Source organism: Bos mutus, chromosome 16 (assembly GCF_027580195.1).
Source record: "Bos mutus isolate GX-2022 chromosome 16, NWIPB_WYAK_1.1, whole genome shotgun sequence".
Classification (NCBI taxonomy): Eukaryota; Metazoa; Chordata; class Mammalia; order Artiodactyla; family Bovidae; genus Bos; species Bos mutus.
The window spans coordinates 30,915,638-30,940,857 of record NC_091632.1 but is presented as its reverse complement, the minus strand read 5'-3'; the positions used below and the strand labels follow the sequence as shown (position 1 = coordinate 30,940,857).

The following is a 25,220-nucleotide window of genomic DNA, read 5'->3' as shown; positions in this document are numbered from 1 at the left end:
ATACAGCTGGTTCTCTCTCATCATTTAGGACTCAGCTCAATGTCCTCATAGAGACATTGTTTGACAACTGTATATAAAATAGGCCCCATCCCAGTCACTCTTATTGCACTGCTTTATTTATAGCATTTATCTGTACCTGAATTTATTTATTTTTTGCCTTCCTCTCCTTGAATATAATTTTCATAAGCCAGGGCTCTTTTTTATCCTCACTACTAAATCTCTTATAACCCAATACAATTCTAAGTACAGAGTAGGAGCTTAACATTAGTTGAATCAAGAAATGTCTGACTCCAAAGCCCATGCTTGTTTCACTACCTCTGCTGTTCCTAGTATACGTGAAACAATAACCCATTCCAGAAGTTAGTCTTTGCTTTTTAATCACAGCCTATTAAAGTTATTTTCTTTCCGAGAAGATTCTAAAAAACATTTTTTCTTAAGTTAAACTGTTCCTCTGCTCAGTGAGTAAAAAGCAGTTTTAGACATAACATCTTATGCAAGTCTATGTTGCACTATTTTGCAGTGTTCATCTGTAAAATGGAAGAGTAGATTAAAATAAATTCACTTCATCTACAGATATTTAGTAAGCATTGTGCTAAAACAAAACTAAGGACATGAAAGTTACATAAAATAATCCTTGCCCTCAACAGAGACTCACAGCTGTCTTTCAACTCTCTGATTTGTATGATTCCACAATAGCCATTGTGTAACCTTTACAGAGAAAAAGCCTATAACTTCCCATTCCTGGGACATTAAATAAAGGTTCGTCATCAAGACACTGATAAACACAAGATTTCATTTTAAAAGTGAATATTTAATTCAACATTGCAATAAGAATTAAACAGTTAAAAACAGAAGCATATTAGTGGCTTAAAAAGGACAGCAACTTTAGTTTCTTTGGAGAGGATTTTGATTGCCGGTTGTCTACAGCAAAACGATGCTAGGAAAATGTCTGTAGAAGACAGAAAATCTCTCTGAATGCAAGTCTAAAATGCTTAAAAATAGGGATTAAAGGTTTTAAAGATGCAAACCAGAAGTATCCAGTATTAAGATGGCCAAAAAATGAACTCCACATAGTCTAGAGACTAGAATCCCAGACGATCATGACTGTTACACAGGCACCTGGCTGTGGTTCATCCACTACCACCTTCTTGGTTCTTCTAGATCCTTCTTGGCTTTCATCTGGGTAACTCCAAGGCACTGTGAGGAAAACAGATGGATAGATGCCCATTTCTCCTGTAGTCCCTCTCAGTTTGGCAATTAAGCAGTCAGTCAGTGAGAAAAAGGTATTTAATCCATAACTTATAGTCCCCATAAGACCTCACTCAATTTGAAAAACCGCCAGTTCTGTCAAATACGCCAGCACTCCAATAAGGTATTTAGGACACAAAATCTGGGGAAAAAAAGACATTTAAATTAACATACAATTAATTATAATATAGTTTGATATCTGATAAATATTCCAGACTTATTTTAAATTCCGTATCTATAAGCTAAGCTATGAATAGGAATTGTTATTCTAAGCCAAACAAGACTACTTAATAAAGATGCCTGACTTTAATAAATTTGCAACTATTAGTCAATGGTGCTTAGAAGGAATTAGATTAAGGTTCTTATTTATCCTGGCTTCCACTGATTAGCTACCTACCTGCTTAAAGAGAGGGGGTAGGGGAAGGGTATCTATGAACCCCTTGGACGTATATATCTCTACTTTCTAGAAAAAGTTTCATAGCTTCCTTCTGAAAAGTATGTACGTGCGTGCTAAGACGCTTCAGCCGTGTCTGACTCTTTGCAACCTGATGGACTGTAGTCCGCCAGGTTCCTCTGTCCATGGGGTTTTCCAGGCAAGAATAGTAGAGTGGGTTGCCATGTCCTCCTCCAGGGGATATTCCTGACCTAGAGATTGAACCCACGTCTCTTATGTCTCCGACCTTGGCAGGCAGGTTCTTTACCACTAGGGCCACCTCTCAAAGTTATACACAACACCAAAAATGTTTTGTAGAAACAAACCAGAGGCAGAAACTTAGTTAACACATTAATTTCAAACTTCTGAGAGGCAGTACAGTGTTGCAGTTAAAAATATATAAGTCTTTGAGTCAGATGCCTGGGTTTAAATTTCAACTCCACTTATTAGCTGTGTGATCCTTAGGGAGCCTATTTATCTTCTGTGCCACAATTTCCTCTTTACGACCTATGCAAGCAGGTTGTTGTGAAAACTAAATGGGACAATATGTATAAAAATGCTTACTAATGCTTGGCATGGTTAGTGCTTGACAAATGTTAGCTATCATCTGGCATTATTTGAACCTAGGAACCACAATTACTCTCTTACATCATTAAGAGAGGTTCTTAGAATAGTCCAGATAAAACAGGGCCACCCTCATATCCACAGATGGATACAAACACACTATATAAAACAGTTTGAAAATATACTTATTAATAGAATGTGAGCATATGGAAGTAAAATTTAAAATATATATAAGGACTTCATGAAATTGAATTCTAAGTATTTCAAAGTATTCCTTCATCGTGGAAAATATTATTGCTATGCATTCTGAAAACTATGCAAAAATAAGGAAAAATAACTAGATTTGTTCAAACTAACCTTTATTTTTCCATCAGTATGTGCTGAAGCTACAGATGTTGAAACACGAACCAATCTTGTGGCTGATAAATGAATTTTGAAATGCCTATGGAAATGTGAATACAGGCAGTCCATGAACAAGTCAACTTCCTCCTGGGTAACTTCCCCAGGTGTTTTGTGAACACTGTCCCATAAAGCTTTTGCATCTTCTGGATGTATGGCGTAAGAAATGTCCAGACTATGAGGGCTACAGGGTACAGACCAAAGAAATTCAGTAGTGGCCATATAATGGTCCATTTTGCATGCAGTCCACATAGCAGCCATCCAGGAAAGGTTAAATGCATTGATTGCTAAGGGACGGAAGTAACAGTCAAAAGTTTTCTGAAACCAGGTTCCAATTATAGCTGTATTAGTCTCTGCACCATTTACAAGGAATAAGGGTAGACAGGTGAAATCTTCTGAAACAGTCTCCAGAAGACTGTCTCCAAATACACAGCAGAACCAACCAGTCCACAACACTTTGCCTTCTTTGTGCTCAGATGGCAATTGAGATTTGGACAGAATCTATGAAGGAAAATCAAACAGGTTCATTAAATTCCAAAGTACATTTATTCTGGACTTCCCTGGTGGTCCAGTGGTTAAGAATCCGCCTGCCAATGCACAGGACAGGGGTTGGATCCCTGGCCAGGGTAGATTTCACATGCCTTGGGGCAACTAATCCCACAAGCCACAACCACTGGACCTGTGCCCCAGAGCCCATGCTCTGCAACAAGAGAAGCCACAAAATGAAAAGCCCTCACACTGCCAACTACAGAATAACCCCACTCGCCAAAATTAGAGAAGGCCTTCACATAGTAACAAAGATCCTCATACAGCAATGTAGCCAAAAATAAATAAAATAAAAAACAAAAGTACATTTACTCCTAAATTACATCGTCTCAGCGTTAATTAATATAGTACATTTAAAAATAAGAAGATATGTTGAATTAATATTACCTGCCAAAAACCACACAAAGAATTGTCTCCTTAATCATTATTAGGGTTTATTCAAGTTAATTGACCTTTCTCCTAATACTCTGATTAGGACAAAGTATATGGCAAGATCTTGGTGCAATCAAATGCAAAATAAGAATACCAATAAGGTATAATCAGGTACAGTATCCCGAAAAAAAAAATCTCAACCTGAGAAGGGACTGTAAAGTAAAAAGTTCACCAGATCCAACGTGCTGGAATTATTCCACTGGGAAAGATGCCACTATTTCCTAAGGCAGCTCTGTCTATCCACTTAAAATGCTCTTTTGTGTGTTAGATCCCATAGTTTCCAATCACTGGTCCTACTTTTTTCCTTACATGCATATAGATCAAATCTGATCTAATCTCTCTTCTACAGAAAAAGCCCGGCAAATATTTGATGGTCTCTATCATATGCTGCCAAGGTCAATATCTCCAGTTTCTTCAACCATTCTTCCTATGACATACGTTCAAGTTCTCACACTGTTTGGACACACTTCTCTGAAAACCTTTGGCACAGGAGTCATTCGTAAGTGAACGTAATTACTTCAAAAACATCTGATTACAGGACTGTTAACACCTTTAACCTATATTATACTCCTACTAATCTACCTTAGATTGCAGTAGTTTTCTGGTTTTTAGTTGAAAACGTTACATAAATTAGCCCTACATACTCATTTTCATTGTTAATAAGTAAATCCCCCACCCCCCACAACTTATACTAAGGCAATAAACGTATACCTATTAAAAATTTAATCTCTTTCAATTTGACCCACTGTGCCAATCCATTCAGATCTTCTAGAATCTTGATTATATTTTCCAGTAGATTGACTAACCCCTCAAATGTCAAATCTTCAAATTATATAACAAACATACCTTCCAGACAGTTATAGAAGTTTTAATTTAAGTTCAACCAGGACAACGTAAAGTTCACAGCCCTATATTATATATCCCTTTAGAGACAATCATGTAAACAATTACTTTGACCACTCTCCTCCTTGTTCAAAAAGTTATAAGAGACTTTCAAATACATTTAAAGCCCAGATATAGTATGTCTATCATATTTTCATAATCTAAAAGTCCTATAACTCTGTCAAGAAATAGATTTAATTTGAAAACTATTAGGATACTACACTAGGAATTCAAGAGGTCATTTATATTTCTCACAAGAATATTTGCTTGCCTGATAACATGCAAACCATATAACTTATTAAGGCCTCAACTGCTTTACATGACAGACTGCTAATTATCTACCCAGTATCTATTTTTCCTTCCACAATAATACAGAGATTTTACTTGGGCTGGCAAAGTACCTACTAAAAAAAATTTCTAGTCTCCCTTCCAACTGGGATGTAAAGAGAAGTTACTATTGGCTCTCAGCAAGTCTCATTCAAAATTTACTCAGTGGCAGGCAACCTGTCTGCCCTTCCCATCCTCCTCCTCCTCCTTGCCTTGAACTTACATATAATATTTAGAACTCCAGGAGCCAATTTAGATTACAATGAGACCATAAGCATGGAAGCCACGGACCAAGGATGATAGAGAAGACAGAAGGAGCTTAGATTATTAATAATTTCATGAAGCATTTATCAGCCTTGAAAAGCTTACCTCTGGACACTTTTTTGCAAAATAACTAAACCTCTATCATCACTGTTATTTAGACTTTCTGTTATATGCACCTGAACCTAATCCCAATAATCCTGAAAACCTTGCCAATACCATGAGGGTCAGATAGAAAGTAAATACTTTAGGCTTTGCAAGCCATATGGTCTCTGTAGCAACTACTCAATTCTGCTGTTGTAACACAAAAGCAGCCATAGACTACAGAAACAAATGAATGGGGATCTATTTCAAGAAAACATAACTTACAAAGCCAAGCTGCAGGCTATATCTGGGCTTCAGGTCATAGTTTGCTGACCCCTTATCGAACAAACAAAATTTCAACTGTTTCAGAACTTACCAATGACTAAAATGAGTTAACTCAGCAGAAACAGAAGTAGCAGGCATAAATAATAAAATAAATCTGGCTTCTTAATAAAACAAAGGATAGTCATACTACTTTTATACACTACATATAGGAAGAAATGTAAAATGTTACATTTTTAAGAGTAATTTGGCATGATATATCTACTTCTAGGATTTTAATCCCAGTAAAAACCATAGAAATATACAGATAAATTTACCAAAATGCAAAATTTACATTTAGTTACTCAAAATGACATGAGTTAACTAGTTACAGTGCAGATTATTAGTTTAAAAAGAAGCCATAATCATACTGCAAAAATATGGACCATATGACCACGATTTTAATAGATACAAATAGCCAAACAGACATATCTAGGTTCATGATGGAGTCTGCAGTTTTCTTACAATGTCTTTGCCTAGTTTTGGTATTAGGGTAATACTGGCCTTCCCCTTAGGAAGTATTCCCTCTGCTTCTAGCCTCTGAAAAAGCTTGTAGGAAACTGGTATAACCTCTTCTCTAAATGTTGGGTGGAATTCACCAATGAACCCATCCAGACCTGTTGCTTTCTGTTTTGGAAGGTTATTAATTATTGACTCCATTTCTTTACTAGACCTAGGTCTATTCAGATTGTCTACTGCCAAACAGACGTATACCAAACTGTTATCCTGTGGTTTTTAACTTTGTTTGTACTTAAATATTTAAGTTTTATTAAAAGAAACAGGGTTATATTGTAAAAGGAAAAATCTAATTGCTGTAATTTGATCAAACAAGATATAACATAGGTTATAAATCACACACTTGAGAATTTTAAAAACAGTAAGAATATAGTACAATTTCTAAACCAAAACAATGCACATTCCTTTCTCCTAGGAAGCAAGTATGACTTTTACAATATACCTGGACAAGAAATGCTTCAGGATCTCTTTGTGTTCCTTTCACTCCCATGAGAGTAGAGAAAACCACTTCGATGTTGAAGTCATCTCCCACTTCCACAGCAAGTCCTTTCTGCTTTTCAGCAGCAATAAATGCATTCAGAAGTTTAGAGTACTCTTTGAAATTAGTATAGGAGAATTTATATAAGGGAGTTAAACTATATAAAGTCCATTGTTTATGCAGAAGGAATGCAAACTTTTGAGGATCAACATCTTCCTAAAAAAAATCAAGACAAAAGAAGTCAGAGAATAAGGAAACATCAGGCGCTTCCCTGGTGGCCCAGTGGCTGAGAATCTGCCTTGCAACACAGTGGACACCAGTTCAGTCTGGGAAGATTCCACATGCCACAGAGCAACTAAGCCCCTGTGCTTGTGCAATCATAAATAAATAAATAAATAAAATAAAATAAAAGAATTTGGAAACTAAGAACTTAATCACAGTATTTTAAGTATTTAATACAGATCTATTATTGGATACCTGATCTTCGCATTCCAGTCAAACTGAGTTTGTAGGACTCTTTGAAGATCTTTGAACAGACTTTTGCATCTGCTGTGCCTTCCCTTTTTGATGTTCTTCCCAGAGTGTTTACAGGACATGGTCCTTCCCTTTCTCTGCCCGAACGTCACTCAAGAGGGCACCCTATCTAAAGCAGCACCTGCATCCATTCCAACTTTGTCACTCTGTATCTCCTGAACATGTTTCCCGCCTCCCCCCACCCCCACCCCGCCACAACATTTATTATGTGACATTATGTACTTGTCCATATTTTTGGAATCACAGGTACCATTAAAAACAAAATAGTTCATTTCTATTGGCCCTAGGGCATTGTTGAGGGTCTTCACATACACCCCCATATAAGCTTCTAGTTTTATCCTGAGTTGAAATTTTCTATAGAATCCATACTTCCTGATATAGTCTCACAGTTCCACCTCTTTTAGAACTTTCAACACAGTTTTCCACTTGACAAAAATATTTGTCCTGACTGAAGTACTCACGGAAAAGTCATAAAACTTTTTTCTTATTACTTCAAAAGATTTGGGGCAAAAAAAGGCTGGGGGGGGATTCCTGGCAGTCCAATGGTTAGGACTTGGTGCTCTCACTGCAGGGGCCCAGGTTCAACCTCTGGTTAGGGAACTACGATCCCACAAGCCCATTTGGTGCAACCAAAAAAAGATTTGGCAAAATTATTTGTATCACACAGAAAAAAGGAAACACTGAACCAGGCATTCTATTCTTGAATTTATATACAATCTCTGTTTTCTGGTTAAAAGCTATCACTTTCATTACCAGGACTAGGAATTTTTAAGGAAGTTTTCATAAAGAAGCAAAAATTTTCCCATATTCCAAAAGATACTAGACCTACAACAGAGAAAAGAAAACAAAGTTATAAGGAAGGCGTGGGTGACTTGGTCAGACTTCTTGCTAAGTGACTCAGAAGCATCCATCAAACTTGTATCCACTAGGGCTTTATTTCATGCTTCAATAAAATTAAAAATTATGAATGTTATATACAAGGTTTAGGGTTTTTTAATGAATGATCAAAACAGCATATTGCCACTAGACAAATCTGGGACAATATAAAAACCAAAATAATTTAGTAAGGAATTAGAAAAATTAAAAAAAAAACACAGGAATTCATAAGAATGAAATCAGAATACTCCCTAACACCATACACAAAAATAAACTCAAAATGGATTAAAGACCTAAATGTAAGACCAATCACAAAGGGGAAAATACAGCAAGAACTCTCTGACATAAATCATATCAAAATCTTTTTTGATCCACCTCCTGGAATAATCAAAATAAAAACAAAAATAAATGGGACCTAATTAAACTTAAAAAGCTTTTGCATAGCAAAGACAACCATAAATGAGACAAAAAGACAACCCTCAGAACAGGAGAAAATATTTACAAACAAAGCAACTGACATGGGATTAATCTCCAAAATATACAAACAGTTCATGAAGCTCAATATTAAAATAAAAAACAACCCAATCAAAAATGGGCAGAAGACCTAAATAGACATTTCTCCAAAGAAGATATACAGATGGCCAAGAGACACTTGAAAAGATGCTCAGTATCACTAATTATTAGAGAAATGCAGAACAAAACTACGATGAGGTATCACCTCACACTGGTCAGAAGAGTCATCATCAAAAAAATATCTAAGTATCACATGTTGACTCTTTGAGGAAGACATGGTTGCCACTGCCGGGAGGACCAACCCCATGTCCAAGGAGCCGTGGCTGCATGGGCACAGGAGGGCCTAGGGGAGCTATCCCACGTTGAAGGTCAGGAAGGGCGGCGGTGAGGAGATACCCCTTGTCCAAGGTAAGGAGCAATGGCTGCGCTTTGCTGGAGCAGCCATGAAGAGATACCCCACGCCCAAGGTAAGAGAAACCCAAGTAAGATGGTAGGTGTTGTAAGAGGGCATCAGAGGGCAAACACACTGAAACCATACTCACAGAAAACTAGTCAATCTAATCACACTAGGACCACAGCCTTGTCTAACTCAGTCAAACTAAGCCAGGCCCGTGGGGCAACCCAAGATGGGCAGGTCATGGTGGAGAGATCTGACAGAATGTGGTCCACTGGAGAAGGGAATGGCAAACCACTTCAGTATTCTTGCCTTGAGAATCCCATGAACAGTATGAAAAGGCAAAATGATAGGATACTGAAAGAGAAACTCCTCAGGTCAGTAAGTGCCCAATATGCTACTGGAGATCAGTGGAGAAATAACTCCAGAAAGAATGAAGGGATGGAGACAAAGCAAAAAGAATACCCAGCTGTGGATGTGACTGGTGATAGAAGCAAGGTCCGATGCTGTAAAGAGCAATATTGCATAGGAACCTGGAATGTCAGGTCCATGAATCAAGGCAAACTGGAAGTGGTCAAACAAGAGATGGCAAGAGTGAATGTCGACATTCTAGGAATCAGTGAACTGAAATGGACTGGAATGGGTGAATTTAACTCAGATGACCATTATATCTACTACTGTGGGTAGGAATCCCTCAGAAGAAATGGAGTAGCCATCATGGTCCACAAAAGAGTCCGAAATGCAGTACTTGGATGCAATCTCAAAAATGACAGAATGATCTCTGTTCGTTTCCAAGGCAAACCATTCAATATCACAGTAATCCAAGTCTATGCCCCAACCAGTAACACTGAAGAAGCTGAAGTTGAATGGTTCTATGAAGACCTACAAGACCTTTTAGAATTAACACCCAAAAAAGATGTCCTTTTCATTATAGGGGACTGGAATGCAAAAGTAGGAAGTCAAGAAACACCTGGAGTAACAGGCAAATTTGGCCTTGGAATACGGAATGAAGCAGGGCAAAGACTAGTAGAGTTTTGCCAAGAAAATGCACTGGTCATAACAAACACCCTCTTCCAACAACACAAGAGAAGACTCTATACATGGACATCACCAGATGGTCAACACCAAAATCAGATTGATTATATTCTTTGCAGCCAAAGATGGAGAAGCTCTATACAGTCAGCAAAAACAAGACTAGGAGCTGACTATGGCTCAGACCATGAACTCTTTATTGTCAAATTCAGACTGAAATTGAAGAAAGTAGGGAAAACCACTAGACCATTCAGGTATGACCTAAATCAAATCCCTTATGATTATACAGTGGAAGTGAGAAATAGATTTAAGGGCCTAGATCTGATAGACAGAGTGCCTGATGAACTATGGAATGAGGTTTGTGACACTGTACAGGAGACAGGGATCAAGACCATCCCCATGGAAAAGAAATGCAAAAAAGCAAAATGGCTGTCTGGGGAGGCCTTACAAATAGCTGTGAAAAGAAGAGAAGTGAAAAGCAAAGGAGAAAAGGAAAGATATAAACATCTGAATGCAGTTCCAAAGAATAGCAAGAAGAGATAAGAAAGCCTTCTTCAGCAATCAATGCAAACAAATAGAGGAAAACAACAGAATGGGAAAGACTACAGATCTCTTCAAGAAAATCAGAGATACCAAAAGAACATTTCATGCAAAGATGGGCTTGATAAAGGACAGAAATGGTATGGACCTAACAGAAGCAGAAGATATTAAGAAGAGGTGGCAAGAATACACAGAAGAACTGTACAAAAAAGATCTTCAAGACCCAGATGATCACGGTGGTGTGATCACTGACCTAGAACCAGATATCCTGGAATGTGAAGTCAAGTGGGCCTTAGAAAGCATCACTACGAACAAAGCTAGTGGAGTTGATGGAATTCCAGTTGAGCTATTTCAAATCCTGGAAGGTGATGCTGTGAAAGTGCTGCACTCAATATGCCAGCAAATTTGGAAAACTCAGCAGTGGCCACAGGACTGGAAAAGGTCTGTTTTCATTCCAATCCCAAAGAAAGGCACTGCCAAAGAATGCTCAAACTACCGCATAATTGCACTCATCTCACATGCTAGTAAAGTAATGCTCAAAATTCTCCAAGCCAGGCTTCAGCAATATGTGAACCGTGAACTTCCTGATGTTCAAGCTGGTTTTAGAAAAGGCAGAGGAACCAGAGATCAAATTGCCAACATCCGCTGGATCATGGAAAAAGCGAGAGAGTTCCAGAAAAACATCTATTTCTGCTTTATTGATTATGCCAAAGCCTTTGACTGTGTGGATCACAATAAACTGTGGAAAATTCTGAAAGAGATGGGAATACCAGACCACCTGACCTGCGTGCGTCTTGAGAAGCCTGTATGCAGGTCAGGAAGCAACAGTTAGAACTGGACATGGAACAACAGACTGGTTCCAAATAGGAAAAGGAGTTCGTCAAGGCTGTATATTGTCACCCTGTTTATTTAACTTATATGCAGAGTACATTATGAGAAACGCTGGACCGGAAGAAACACAAGCTAGAATCAAGATTGCCGGGAAGTATCAGTAACCTCAGATATGCAGATGACACCACCCTTATGGCAGAAAGTGAAGAGGAACTCAAAAGCCTCTTGATGAAAGTGAAAGAGGAGAGTGAAAAAGTGGGCTTAAAGCTCAACATTTAGAAAACGAAGATCACGGCATCCGGTCCCATCACTTCATGGGAAATAGATGGGGAAACAGTGGAAACAGTGTCACACTTTATGTTTGGGGCTCCAAAATCACTGCAGATGGTGACTTCAGCCATGAAATTAAAAGACGCTTGCTCCTTGGAAGGAAAGTTATGACCAACCTAGATGGCATATTCAAAAGCAGAGACATTACTTTGCCAACAAAGGTCCATCTAGTCAAGGCTATGGTTTTTCCAGTGGTCATGTATGGATGTGAGAGTTGGACTGTGAAGAAGGCTGAGCGCCGAAGAATTGATGCTTTTGAACTGTGGTGTTGGAGAAGACTCTTGAGAGTCCCTTGGACTGCAAGGAGATCCAACCAGTCCATTCTGAAGCAGATCAGCCCTGGGATTTCTTTGGAAAGAATGATGCTAAAGCTGAAACTCCAGTACTTTGGCCACCTCATGCGAACAGTTGACTCACTGGAAAAGACTCTGATGCTGGGAGGGATTGGGGGCAGGAGGAGAAGGGGACGACAGAGGATGAGATGGCTGGATGGCATCACTGACTTGATGGACATGAGTCTCAATGAACTCTGGGAGCTGGTGATGGACAGGGAGGCCTGGCGTGCTGCGATTCATGGGGTGGCAAAGAGTCAGACACGACTGAGCGACTGATCTGATCTGATCTGATCTCTGATGGTTGCCACTGCAGCAGAGCCCTTGCCACCTGCCCCTGCTCATGATTCATCACTGTGCTCTTGTGGACAAACAAGTAGGTTAGGAAGCCACATCACAGCCATGGCCTTTAAAGGCACCAGCAAGATTCCTGTGGAGCCAGAGGTGGCCATTAACCAGATTAGGATTACCCTCACCAGTCACAGCCTCAAGTCTCTAGAGAAGGAATGTGCCTACCTGATCAGAGGCGTGAAGGAAAAGACTCTCGAAGTGAAAGGACCTCTTCAGATGCCTACCGTGACTCTGAGAATAACTACAAGGAAAACTCCTTGTGGTGAAGGTTCTAAGAATTGGGATCAGTTCCAGATGAGGATCCAAAAATGACTCACTGACCTGCACAGTCCCTGTGAGATTGTCAAGCAGATCACTTCTGTCAGTATTGAGCCAAGAGTCGAGGTGGAAGTCACCACTGCTGACGCCTAAATCAAACTTTTTAGTAAACTGATAATCAGTTGTTAAAAATAAATAAATAAATACATAAATGCTGGAGAGGATGTGGAGAAAAGGGAACTCTCCTGCACTATTGGTGGGAATGTAAATTGATACAACCACTATGCAGAACAGTATGGAGATTCCTTAAAAAAACTAAAAACAGAACTACCATATGACCTAGCAATCCCACTTCTGGGCATATATCCTGAGAAAACCATAATTCAAAAAGACCCAATGTTCAATGCAGCACAGTTTATAATAGTCAGGACATGGAAGCAACCTAAATGTCCACTGACAAATGAATAAAGATGTAGTACATATATGCAATGGAATATTATTCAGCCATAAAAGAATGAAATCAAGTCATCTGTAGAGACATGGATGGACCTAGCGTCTGTCATACAGACTGAAGTAAATCAGACTAAAGTAAATCAGAAGGGAAAAAATATATCGTATATTAACGAATATATATGGAATCTAGAAAAATGGTACAGATGCTATATGCAGGGCAGGAATAGAGATGCAGATGTAGGGAAAGGACATGTGGACATGGCGGGGAGGGGGAGCTGAGATGAACTGGGAGACTGGGACTGATGTATATGCACTACCATGTATAAAAGAGATACCTAGTAGGAACCTACTGTGTAGCACAGGGAGCTGAGCTCAGTGCTCTGTGGTGACCTAGATGGGTGGGATGGGGTGGGGAGAGGTCCAAGAGGGAGTGGCTGCTAGGTCACTTCAGTCATGTCCGACTCTGTGCAACCCCATAGACGGCAGCCACCAGGCTCCCCATCCCTGGGATTCTCCAGGCAAGAATACTGGAGTGGGTTGCCATTTCTTTCTCCAGTGCATGGAAGTGAAAAGTGAAAGTGAAGTCACTCAGTCGTGTCCAACTCTCAGCGACTCCATGGACTGCATGCAGCCTACCAGGCTCTTCCGTCCATGGGATTTTCCAGGCAAGAGTACTGGAGTGGGGTACCATCGCCTTCTCCGAGAGGGAGTGGAGATACATGTATATACACACACATATAGCTGATTCACACATATAGCTGATACATATATATACACACATATAGCTGATTTACTTTGTTGTACAGCAGAAACTAACAACATTGTAATTATACCCCAACAAAAACATAAAATAAATTTAAAATAATAAATAAACAAGATTTAATGAATCCATACTGATAAATGGATAAACAAATGGAATAGAAATGAGAAGGGCCTAAAATATAATGCCAAAAGCTAGCTGGAAAATACGGAGCAAATAGAGATGGAAAATCATTATTTTGCAACCATTATGATAAAGATGGAATTACGCAACTCTACTCAGTGCTCTAAATGGGAAGGAAATCCAACAAAAAGGGGACATGCGTATATATATATAGCCGATTCACTTTGCTATACAACAGAAACTAACACAATGTTGTAAAGCAACTTTATACTCCAATTTATACTCCAATAAATACTAAGTTTAAGAAGAAAACCAGTAAGACTGAAAAAATTAAAACACAAATAAAAACTAATTTTTAAAAATAGGATCAGGCAAAAAACATCAATGGATAAGGGATGTTAAGTTTAAGGTGAAATTTTGACAAGGCACCAGATATATGTATTATCTTAAAGTGTCTCCCCACAGACTGCTTCTTAGTTGCAGGGGAAATAAAACAATAATTTCGGGGCAACACTTTCTAACAGTGTGATCAAAATTAACATCACCTATGTGCTATCAGGTGTTATCCTCCCAAAAAGGACACAACAGCACCTATACGATATTCCAGTTAGTGATACCTAACTTTAGTCTAATCTTGAGAAAACATCAGACAACTACAATATTCCTCATTTTGTATTGCTTCCCTGGTGGCGCAGACAGTAAACAATCCGCCTACAATGCGGGAGACCTGGGTTCTATCCCTGGACTGGGAAGATCCCCTGGAAGAGGGCCTGGCCACCCACTCCAATACAAAATGAAGGACATTCTATTTAAAAAAGGAAGAGGAGGAAACATATTCTTCAAAACTGTCAGTATCATAAGAGAGAAATATTGTGGAAACATTCCAAATTAAAGGAAGTTAAAAAACATATGGCACCGATAGTACAAATAATTGTTTTAACCATTTCTCATTCATTACTTGTGGGAGTAAGAAGATACTAAAAGTATCTTTTAGTTACAAATATTTATAATATATATATAATAAATAGTAACAAAATTTTTAAACGTTTTGCTCACATTCTCAGTTACTGGGAATACCAAGGAACACAAAAAACATACCTGCAGTTGTGAACCCTGGGGGATTTTCCTTCGTGGTGGAGTTGGGATAAATGAAGTCTGCTTCCTGACTGATTCTAATCGTTTCTGCAGAGGGGTGGCGCCTACAAAGAAATCTTTAAGCCTTGAGGAGGCGTCTTGTCTAGGAGTCAATTCCGGTGCATCATAAGAATCCATGGTCTGCATAAAAAGAAATAAAACCAGAATTCCAAACACTAAGACGTTAATTCATGCTTGTAGTTTCACTGATTCTTCTCCCTCCTATAAAGGAATTCTTTCTCTCTCCCTCTCTTTGCCTCAAGTTTTGGCTTTGTAACCAAATCTTGTATTTCTCATTGGCTAACAGGCTATCTTCATGAACATCTTACTGATACCTCAAACACAGTATGTTCAAAACTAAATTCACCTTCCATTCTCCTCCTTCTAAAAGCTAGCTGGTCCATTTTCAAATTCCTGTCAACTTTCTAAGTTAATTTAAATTTATTTACGTAGTCTCCCATTTCTACTTTTTAACATACAGTCATTAAGCATATTCTTTTGCGTTTTTTCCCTCAGTTTCCCCATTCATTCCCAAAGCTACTTCCTTAACCAGGGCTTATTACCACAACCGAGCGTTCCATATCTGAGGGCAATCCATTTTTCGGAAATGGCACTTTTAAAACAAAGAAAAAACAAAACAAACAAAAAGAAATGACACTTTATTATTAGTCCCCTGTACAAACACTTTACAGTGGTGAGATAAAGTCTCCTCTTCTGCTGGGTACTCTTTATTTCATAATGCAGCTTGTTCTTACCCTTCTCCTAGACATAAACACATTCTCATCTTCATGTGTCTGCCTATCAACTATATTCCCTATCTCAAGTGTTCTTTTTCCATTCCATCTCCATTAAGACTATGTTTGAATTTAATCTCCTTTCAAACAGCATGGTTTTATTAACCATTTCCCACCCCCCAGAAGACCTATGTTACACACTTCTGTGTCTGTATCAGTGGCTCATTCCCGGAAGCAGTGTACATATGCGTATAGAATGAGGTCTCAGGGGTAAATATTTTGAAAAAGCCCCAAAGCCCTCTAGATGACTCTAACAAAATCCCTCAAGAATATTCTACAAAGTCTTTGGAGATTAATAATACATTAGCCCATCCCCAGTGGCTCAGCGGTCAAGAATCCATTTGCCAATGCAGGAGACACAGGTTCGATCCCTGGATCAGGAAGACCCTCTGGACAAGGAAATGGCAAACCAGTCTAGTACTCTTTCCTGGGAAATCCCATGGACAGAGAAGCCTGGTGGGCTACAGTCCTTGGGGTCACAGTGAGTTAGACATGACTTAGTGACTAAACCAGCCCATATAGCTCTCTTTGATCACCTAGTCTATACCACTAATTTTGGCCCAAATTCATACTTCCTTATATTATTTTTTTGGTGTGTATTTCCTCTTTTCCCGGTAAGACTAAACTACTTTGAAACTGTGCTCTTTATATTTATCTTGTATAATTACCCTACTATAATGCTGAATACTCTGTTAAGGAAGTATTGGTTTAACTGAACAGAAGTATTTCATAGAACCCCGAAATTGAAAGGAGTTATGATCTAAAACACAAGAGAAGACTCTACACATGGACATCACCAAATGGTCAACACCGAAATCAGACTGATTATATTCTTTGCACTCAAAGATGGAGAAGCTCTATACAGTCAGCAAAAACAAGACCAGGAGCTGACTGTGGCTCAGATCATGAACTCCTTATTGCCAAATTCAGACTTAAATTGAAGAAAGTAGGGAAAACCACTAGACCATTCAGGTATAACCTAAATCAAATTCCTTATGATTATACAGTGGAAGTGAGAAATAGACTTAAGGGCCTAGATCTGATAGACAGAGTGCCTGATGAACTATGGACGGAGGTTCATGACATTGTACAGAAGACAGGGATCAAGACCATCCCCATGGAAAAGAAATGCAAAAAGGCAAAATGGCTGTCTGGGGAGGCCTTACAAACAGCTGTGAAAATAAGAGAATCGAAAAGCAAAGGAGAAAAGGAAAGATATAAGTATCTGAATGCAGAGTTCCAAAGAATAGCAAGGAGAGATAAGAAAGCCTTCCTCGGCGATCAATGCAAAGAAATAGAGGAAAACAACAGAATGGGAAAGACTAGAGATCTCTTCAAGAAAATTAAAGATACCAAGGGAACATTTCATGCAAAGATGGGCTTGATAAAGGACACAAATGCTGCTTCTAAGTCATTTCAGTTGTGTCAGACTCTGTGTGACCCCACAGACGGCAGCCCACCAGGCTCCCCCGCCCCTGGGATTCTCCAGGCAAGAACACTGGAGTGGGTTGCCATTTCCGTCTCCAGTGCATGAAAGTGAAAAGTGAAAGTGAAGCCGCTCAAGTCATGTCCAACTCTTAGCGACCCCATGGACTGCAACCTACCAGGTTCCTCCGTCCATGGGACTTTCCAGGCAAGAGTACTAGAGTGGGGTGCCATTGCCTTCTCCGAAGGACAGAAATGGTATGGACCTAACAGAAGCAGAAGATACTAAGAAGAGGTGGCAAGAATACACAGAAGAACTGTACAAAAAAGATCTTCATGACCAAAATAATCACGATGGCGTGATCACTCACCTAGAGCCAGACATCCTGGAATATGAAGTCAAGTGGGCCTTAGAAAGCATCACTATAAACAAAGCTAGTGGAGTTGATGGAATTCCAGCTGAGCTATTTCAAATCCTAGAAGATGATGCTGTGAAAGTGCTGCACTCAATATGCCAGCAAATTTGGAAAACTCAGCAGTGGCCTCAGGACTGGAAAAGGTCAGTTTTCATTCCAATCCCAAAGAAAGGCAATGCCAAAGAATGCTCAGACTACCGCACAATTGCACTCATCTCACACGCTAGTAAAATAATGCTCAAAATTCTCCAAGCCAGGCTTCAGCAATAAATGAACCACAAACTTCCAGATGTTCAAGCTGGATTTAGAAAAGGCAGAGGAACCAGAGATCAAATTGCCAACATCCGCTGGATCATGGAAAAAGCAAGAGAGTTCCAGAAGAACATCTATTTCTGCTTTATTGACTATGCCAAAGCCTTTGACTGTGTGGATCACAATAAACTGTGGAAAATTCTGAAAGAGATGGAATACCAGACCACCTGACCTGCCTCTTGAGAAACCTGTTTGCAGGTCAGAAAGCAACAGTTAGAACTGGACATGGAACTACAGACTGGTTCCAAATAGGAAAAGGAGTACGTCAAGGCTAGATATCGTCACCCTGCTTATTTAACTTATATGCAGAGTACGTCATGAGAAACGCTGGGCTGGATGAAGCACAAGCTGGAATCAAGACTGCTGGGAGAAATACCAATAACCTCAGATATGCAGATGACACCACCCTTATGGCAGAAAGTGAAGAAGAATTAAAGAGCCTCTTGATGAAAGTGAAAGAGGAGAGGGAAAAAGTTGGCTTAAAGCTCAACATTCAGAAAACAAAGATCATGGCATCTGGCCCCATCACTTCATGGGAAATAGATGGGAAAACAGTGGAAACAGTGTCATACTTTATTTTGGGGGGCTCCAAAATCACTGCAGATGGTGATTGCAGCCATGAAATGAAAAGACACTTACTCTTTGGAAGGAAAGTTATGACCAACCTAGATAGCATATTAAAAAGCAGAGAGATTGCTTTGCCAACAAAGGTATGTCTAGTCAAGGCTATGGTTTTTCCAGTGGTCATGTATGGATGTGAGAGTTGGACTATAAAGAAAGCTGAGTGCTGAAGAACTGATGCTTTTGACTGTGGTGTTGGAGAAGACTCTTGAGAGTCCCTTGGACTACAAGGAGATCCAACCAGTCCATTCTAAAGGAGATCAGTCCTGGGATTTCTTTGGAAGGAATGATGCTAAAGCTGAAACTCCAATACTTCAGCCACCTCATGCGCAGAGTTGACTCATTGGAAAAGACTCTGATGCTGGGAGGGCTTGGGGGCAGGAGGAGAAGGAGACAACAGAGGATGAGATGGCTGGATGGCATCACCGACTCAATGGACATGAGTTTGGGTGAACTCTGGGAGTTGGTGATGGACAGGGAGGCCTGGCGTGCTGCGATTCATGGGGTCGCAAAGAGTCGGACACGACTGAGGGTTTGAACTGAACTGAACTGATGATTTAAAAGTTATAAAAATTATTTCCAAGTACTGGCACAGTTGTGCTTCCCCGGTGGCTACTGGTAAAGAATCCACCCACTAATACAAGAGATGAGTGTCAGGAAATCCCATGAGGTGGGCACGGCACCATACTCCAGTATTCTTGCCTGGATAATCCCATGGAGCCTGGTGTCCTACAGTCCATGGGGCCACAAGAGTTGGACTCTTAGCAACTAAACTACAATTGGCATAGTTACCCTTTTAAAATTTTTTTCACAGGAGTTTTTATTACTATATTTAAACTTCATTAGGTCAAAGTATGACACACTCTATTATCTTGCACAAAACTCCATACATAATTAAATACATAGTTCTCAAAGCTCCTGAGTGATAATGCCCAGAGCAAGATTATATACCATACAATTTAAATAGCAGCTACTGCAAAGCAATCTAGCTTTAAATTTGCACAGAATTCTATTCAAAAAGGAATTTCAATCAATATCACTTACAGAGAATGTTTTCTTTTTCAAATTTGTTATTTGGAATAATTTCTAACATTTATTGAGTATTCATCATGTGCCAGGTACTTTCCTAAACCCTTTAACAATCCTATGAGGTGAGTTATATATTCCCAGCTGACAGATGCAAAGACAAAGAAATCAAGTAACTTGCCACAGTCATGCAGTTAAAGATGCAAAAGCCAGAATTTAAATGCAGACAGTCTTAACACCAGAGTAGGTGCTCTTACCTCCTTGTTTCATGCCACTTTTCAGTAGGCATCAATTTCAAGACAAAATAAGCCTAACTAAATTTGACTCCTCTTAAAAGAGAAATGCTATAAATTCCAAAAAATCATTAAAGTCTATCTAGGTAAGAGAAAACTGGAGATACCAAGGGAACATTTCACATAAGGATGGGAATGATAAAGCACAGAAACAGCAAGGACCTAACAGAAGCAGAAGAGATTAAGAGGTGGTGGCCAGAAAACACAGAAGAACTATACAAAAAAGGTCTTAATGATCCTGGATAACCACAATGGTGTGTTAACTCACCTAGAGCCAGACATCCTGCAGTGTGAAGTCATGCGGGCCTTAGGAAGCATTACTACAAACAAAGCTAGAGGAAGTGATGGAATTCCATCTGAGCTATTTCAAATCCTTAAAAATGATGCTTTTACAGTGCTGCACTCAATATGTCAGCAAATTTGGAAAACTCAGCAGTGGCCATAGGACTGGAAAAGGTCAGTTTTCATTCTAATCCTAAAGAAGGGCAATGCCAAAGAATGTTCAAACTACCATACAATTGCACTCATTTCACATGCTAGTAAGATGATGTCAAAATCCTTCAAGCTAAGTTTCAACAGTACATGAAGGCAGAGGAACAAGAAATCAAATTGCCAACATTCACTGGATCACAGAGAAAGCAAGGGAATTCCAGAAAAACATCTACTTCTGTATCACTGACTATGCTAAAGCCTTTGTGTGGATCACAACAAACTGTGGAAAATTCTTAAAAAGATGGGAACACAAGACCACCTTACCTGTCTCCTGAGAAACCTGTATGTGGGTCAAGAAGCAACAATCAGAACAAGACATGGAACAAAGGATGGGTTCAAAATTGGGAAAGGAGTACAAGAAGGCTGTTTATTGTCACCTTGCTTATTTAAATTCTATGCAGAGTACATCATGGGAAATGCGAGATTGGATGAATACCAAGCTGGAATCAAGATTACCTGGAGAAATATCAACAATCTCAGATATGCAGATGATACCACTCTAATGGCAAAAAGTGAAAGGGAACTAAAAAGTCTCTTAATGAGGGTGAAAGAACAGAGTGAAAAAAGCTGGCTTAAAACTCAACATTCAAAAAACTAAGATCATGGTATCTGGTCCCATCACTTCATGGCAAATAGAAGGGTAAAAAATGAAAGCAGTTGGAGAGGGTGTGGAGAAAAGGGAACCCTCTTACACTGTTGGTGGGAATGCAAACTAGTACAGCCACTATGGAGAACAGTGTGGAGATTCCTTAAAAAACTGGAAATAGAACTGCCTTATGATCCAGCAATCCCACTGCTGGGCATACACACTGAGGAAACCAGAAGGGAAAGAGACATGTGTACCCCAATGTTCATCACAGCACTGTTTATAATAGCCAGGACATGGAAGCAACCTAGATGTCCATCATCAGATGAATAGATAAGAAAGCTGTGGTACATATACACAATGGAGTATTACTCAGCCATTAAAAAGAATACATTTGAATCAGTTCTAATAAGGTGGATGAAACTGGAGCCTATTATACAGAGTGAAGTAAGCCAGAAAGAAAAACACCAATACAGTATACTAATGCATATATATGGAATTTAGAAAGATGGTAACAATAACCCTGTATACGAGACAGCAAAAGAGACACTGATGTATAGAACAGTCTTATGGACTCTGTGGGAGAGGGAGAGGATGGGATGATTTGGGAGAATGACATTGAAACATGTATAATATCATGTATGAAACGAGTTGCCAGTACAGGTTCAATGCACGATACTGGATGCTTGGGGCTGGTGCACTGGGACAACCCAGAGGGATGGTACAGGGAGGGAGGAGGGGGGAGGGTTCAGGATGGGGAACACATGTATACCTGTGGCGGATTCATTTCAATATTTGGCAAAACCAATACAATATTGTAAAGTTTAAAAATAAAATAAAATTTTTAAAAAAAGTGAAAGCAGTGACAGATTTCTTGGACTCCAAACCACTGCAGACAGTGACTACAAACATGAAATTAAAAGACACTTGCTCTTTAGACAAAGTGTATTAAACTTAGACAGTGTATTAAAAAGCAGACACATCACTTGGCCAACAAAAGTCCGTTTAGTGAAAGCTATGTTTTCAGTAGTAATGTACGGAATTGAGAGTTGGACCATAAAGAAGGCTGAGTGCCAAAGAATCAGTTTTCGATCTGTGGTGCTGGAGACAACTTTCAGAGTCCCTTGAACTGCAGGGAGATCAAAAGGGTCAACCCTAAGGCAAATCAACCCTGAATATGCATTGGAAGAACTGATACTGAAGCTGAAGCTCCAATATTTTGGCCACCTGATGCAAAGAGCCAACTTAACAGAAAAGACCCCAATGCTGGGAAAGATTGAAGGCTAAAGGAGAAGGGGGTGGCAGAGGATGAGATGGTTAGATAGCATCACTAACACAATGGACGTGAATCTGAGCAAACTCCAGGAGACAGTGAAGGGCAGAGGAGGCTGGCATGCTGTAGTCCACGGGGTGGCAGAGTCAGACAAGGCTTAGCAACTGAACAACAAAAGTGAGAGAAAGACTACTAGCTTAAAGGACTGGTTTTGAGAAAACATTTCCCTTAAGCATTTAATACTACAGTAATGTGAAATAGCCCAATCCATGCATTAAAGATCAGAAAATGATTTATATCTGTTTTATTTTCTCACTCCATACTCAACAATGAGTATTTTTGCCCTGCCTGATAATTAAAGAGGTTAAAAATATATTTTGATTCAATTCTTTACTTTCCTAACATTCTTCCTTCCAACTATAAGGAAAGAGGTCCTTTTACTTGCTTTCTAAAGTCAATCCATCAACTGATATTCTCGATCTCCATAGTCCTTCACATCCCCCTTAGGCACAATCTTCCATGTTTATTTCAAACCTCTATCATCTCTTATCTCTACTCCACAGGATACTTTTCTTCCACTGCTGAGCATATTTGTTTAAAACCTATTCATCTCATTCCTTTTGAGACCAATTTCCTGGAAATGTGGTATACAACTATTGCCTCCATTTACTAATAAATATTTTACTAGATATCTTTAGCAATCTCTTACGTATCTATCACTACAAAGACACTGCAATTTGAAGATTACCACTGGCCCTTTGAAGACTGTCAACAATGTTTTTGTGAAAATCATGGACAATCATTGGGTCATCAAGTTTGCTCATCCTTATTCCTCTAAACTTTCTGCTATCTTGTTCTTTTCAAACACTCAACTATTTCTCCTCCTTGTTTCTTATAGTTTCTTCTGATTCATTTGCTGACTCCTTTGCTTCCTCCAGTTGCAACAGCTGGTGTCTCCCCAAACTCTGAAATCACTTGTTCTCCATAAGGAAACATTCATTCAATATACGACTCCTCTAGTCCCATACTTTTGCACCTGCATTTCCAATTTCCTGTAAAACACTGAACTTCTGTGTCCTCGAACTCATTAAGTTCAAAGCTAAACATTATTCCCGACCAATCTTTCCTCTCCAACTACCCTGTTTCTCGGTAACAATTCCAACTCTTCCTTCTCATTTTTCTCCCTGCCTATTAAAATACGCCTTAGTCATCTTTTACTCTTCACTCAAGTTTTACATCCAAAGTACCATCAAATTGTGATATATTCCTTAAAAATATATTTATTAGCCCTCTCAAATCACCTTCACTTCCATTCTTAATTTTAGCCACTTATTTCCAACTCAAGCCCCTTTCCCCAACCCAACCCTTTTCCCAACCCAAGACTAGTTTTTCCATAGACACCTCTCTTACCTTGTCATTACCTTGCTTGAGATCCCGTAACAATTCCCACACACCTAAATAAATGGAGTCAGAACTCTCTGTCTGGGCTTCAAGGCACCACCTTATCTGATCATAGTATCTGACCCTATTTGGGTTCACTCTTTACTGCTTTAGTTATTACCCCAAGATCCATGGACAAACGGTCTTCCCAAAATCTAACAGCCCTCTAAGGTTGAATGCAAAATGTTTTATGCATGTGTAAATGGTAGGAGAAGGGGGTGAAGAAAGGTCTTTTTTTCCCTGTGGTTAAGTCTGTGAAGAAATGGACCCTTACTTAAATCACCTTTGTACCTTGCCACCAACACCTAAGTCCAATCGCCCAATAACACCAATGTATTACCAAATCCAAGCTCCCTCTGCTCACAAGACAGGTCAACGATTCAGAGATGAGGTGTTCAGGGAAGCCAATTATTTTCCAATAAAGAAAATAAATTTTCTTTATTTTATGACTGTATTCGGAAAGCCAGTTGACCAAGAAGATGGTAGACTAACATCTCAAAATAACCATCTTATCCGGCGCTAGATGCCAGTTCTTTTATAGATGAGAGATGGGAGGAGGTGAGGAAACAAAGTAAAAAGGCCATTAATCTTGAAAGTATCTCCTAGAAGAACAAGCCTTAGGCAGGGGATGTACTAATTTCTTCCTTCCTGTCATCTACAGGCGGGCAGGGTTCTAAACCAAGGCACTTTAATAACAGTCAGGCAGAGGTGCAGAATTCTCAGGCAGGCCACTATGTACTACAATAACAAAAGCAACTAAAAGCAAGTCAAAGAAACAGTTTCAACACGGAATCAGAATTGGCTTTACCCTGCAACAAATGCTTAGCCCAGAGCTAAGCAGGTCCTGTGAAACGCACTTGAGCAGCCAAGTATTGTAAAGGTAACGACCACACGACAGGGCAAAACACAAAGTTTACTGCTATGGCTGAACCAATAACAAAGTATCTTACCAATAAAATGCCGTGATGACGCTGTCACCCATTCCCTTCACGAATCATTCTTCAAGCCGGGATCCAAAACTCCATCAAAACTGCAATCCCTCGAGGTAAAAAAGCCGCCAAAATGACAGCAAAGAGAAAGTCCAGAAGAACCCCTGGCCCTCCCAAATTCCCTCAAGCTCCACCACAAGACGCTTCAAGACGGACGCAAACGAGCCCAGAAAGACCTCCGCTCCCAAAGACGCCAGCCCAGCCTGGCACCTCAAGCCGAAGGGATATATCCGCTGCCTCAACCACCAGCTCCGCGACCCTCGCTCATAAGGAGTCAGCTTCAGCCCGCGGAGGGAAAGGGCAAGGGACAGTGTGTCCCACCTCGCCCCTCTCCACTTGAGCCCTCAGAGGCCAACGCTAGCTCGGAAATCCCGCCTTTGAGAAGCGGCAAATTGGCGTTCAGCCACCTCTTCCGTTTAAAATCGTTTCCCGACTCGCTCTGCGGCCGGACGCAGGACGTCTCCGCGGTGCCGATACCAAGTCTGTGAAGCTAATGAAGCAACTACGGTCGCCATTTTAACTGAGGGCATGGGAACGATCTAACCGTTACCGTCTACTTCCCTTCTCTCTCTTCCTTTTTTACCGGCGTTAAGCATTCCTT

At 39.8% G+C, this 25,220-nt stretch overlaps 1 protein-coding gene and 1 pseudogene across 2 annotated transcripts; one reads left to right on the top strand and one right to left on the bottom strand.

The window, feature by feature from the left end:
• Positions 1–790: 790 nt before the first annotated feature.
• CENPL (centromere protein L) lies at positions 791–25,065 on the bottom strand. 2 transcript variants are annotated; one of them, XM_005890835.2, is made up of 5 exons: positions 24,581–25,064; positions 14,917–15,093; positions 6,456–6,707; positions 2,603–3,145; positions 791–1,390 (listed from the first exon to the last, which is right to left on the bottom strand). In XM_005890835.2, exons 2-5 carry the CDS (start codon positions 15,088–15,090, stop codon positions 1,319–1,321), a joined length of 1,041 nt encoding a protein of 346 aa, XP_005890897.2. In that variant the 5' UTR covers positions 15,091–15,093; positions 24,581–25,064; the 3' UTR covers positions 791–1,318. The 2 variants fall into 2 exon arrangements, with proteins under 2 accessions (XP_005890897.2, XP_070241013.1); XM_070384912.1 differs by lacking the exon at positions 2,603–3,145 and having other exon boundaries at positions 24,581–25,065.
• LOC138991251 (small ribosomal subunit protein uS10-like) lies at positions 9,893–14,906 on the top strand (annotated as a pseudogene).
• Positions 25,066–25,220: the final 155 nt, after the last annotated feature.

Coding starts and splice junctions, on each gene's coding strand:
- CENPL (XM_005890835.2), bottom strand. CDS start 15,090: ATGGATTCTTATGATGCACCGGAATTGACTCCTAGACAAGACGCCTCC. Junction 6,708..14,916: donor CCCAGGGTTCACAACTGCAG/GTATGTTTTTTG, acceptor GATTTTTTTTAG/GAAGATGTTGATCCTCAAAA. Junction 1,391..2,602: donor ATACTGATGGAAAAATAAAG/GTTAGTTTGAAC, acceptor TTTTTTCCCCAG/ATTTTGTGTCCTAAATACCT.